Source organism: Amphimedon queenslandica, unplaced genomic scaffold (genome assembly GCF_000090795.2).
Source record: "Amphimedon queenslandica unplaced genomic scaffold, v1.1 AMPQUscaffold_3778_Cont24232, whole genome shotgun sequence".
NCBI classification, from domain to species: domain Eukaryota; kingdom Metazoa; phylum Porifera; class Demospongiae; order Haplosclerida; family Niphatidae; genus Amphimedon; species Amphimedon queenslandica.
In genome coordinates, this window is record NW_003555899.1 from 1 (window position 1) to 1444 (window position 1444).

General features: G+C 33.7%; 1 protein-coding gene across 1 annotated transcript; it reads left to right on the plus strand.

Moving 5' to 3' along the window:
• Positions 1-5: 5 nt before the first annotated feature.
• Positions 6-1439, plus strand: LOC109592836 (H(+)/Cl(-) exchange transporter 3-like; the record flags this gene model as incomplete). The annotated part of the gene is made up of 5 exons (XM_020008182.1): positions 6-94; positions 518-662; positions 711-796; positions 902-1138; positions 1343-1439. Coding segments are annotated over 5 exons (654 nt in total), but the record flags the coding sequence as incomplete, so codon positions are not given.
• Positions 1440-1444: the final 5 nt, after the last annotated feature.

Consider the following 1444-nt stretch of genomic DNA (forward strand, 5'->3'; position numbering starts at 1 on the left):
CTTACCCGAATATATACACGAGGGACAATGCTAGTGAAGTGATTAAGAAACTCTTCTCTCAGTGTGGACCTGAAGATAATAATGACTTACTGTGGTATGATGTTATGATTAATGTGTACATGTACGTGCAGTGTAGCCTCCTTTGGGCTAAATTTCACCAAAAATGGAGAGGAGATAATTCTCCATTTTTATAACGTATTTTGATGCATATACATGTTCTTATGTTACGTAGAAAGTTTGAGCTGATTCCAATTAAATTTGGATTTTTTATGAATTTTTAAAGTTGCTCCAAAATCGGGCCAAAGTCCCTGTACTATAGTACAGGGTCATGGGTCAAATTTCACCAAAAATGAAAAGAAGAGAATTCTTCATTTTTATTACATTTCCTGATACATATACATGTACTTATGTTGCGTAGAAAGTTTGAGCTGATTCTGATCAAATTCAGATTTTTTATGAATTTTTAAAGAGAGACTACATATGTATACTGTATTTTTATGATAATTTCTATTTCCAGTGAATACAATCGCTCCTATACCTACAACCTGTTGGATGAGTATCACGACAATCAAGCCACCTCTAAAGTATACGAGGCGATGCTCCTCCTCTCCCTAGCGATGGTTGCTAAGGCCATACTCACTATATTCACATTCGGAATGAAGGTTCTATAATATTTTAATTTAAATTTTATTTTAAAATTCAATTTAAAGGTACCAGCTGGTCTATTCATCCCGTCAATGTTTGTGGGGGCGTGTGTTGGAAGAGTGATTGGAATAGGAATGGAACAAATTGCTTTGTAAGAAAACTTAATTTTTACTTATTATTATCATTACTATTACTATTATTATTATTTATTATAATTAATTATTATTAATTATTATTACTGCCCCTCCCCCTATAGTATATATAAGGATTCTTGGTTCTTTAAATTATTCTGTTCCCCTCATGAAGCCTGTGTCACTCCTGGGCTGTACGCTATGATAGGAGCAGCAGCTGCTCTGGGCGGAGTCACTAGAATGACAGTATCTCTTGTGGTCATTATGTTTGAGTTGACAGGAGGCCTGAGCTACATAGTACCGATAATGGTGGCTGTGATGATCAGTAAATGGGTGGGAGACGCCATTGTTAAAGATGGAATGTATCCTTTAAAATAATAATAATAATAATAATAATAATAATAATAATAATAATAATAAAATAAGAGTATTAATAATACTAATGAAGATGTACATGTACATGAATACTATTTATAATAATGATGGTTAGCAATTTTTAAGTGATTTTTCATTTTCCCACGCCCACACATATAACGAGTTATTGTTTCTTAATGGTGTCGGTTCAGTTATGATGGTCACATTCATTTGAATGGTTTCCCATTCCTGGACAGTAAAGAGGACTTTATTCATGATACTCTGGTATGTGACGTCATGAAACCTCAACCAGG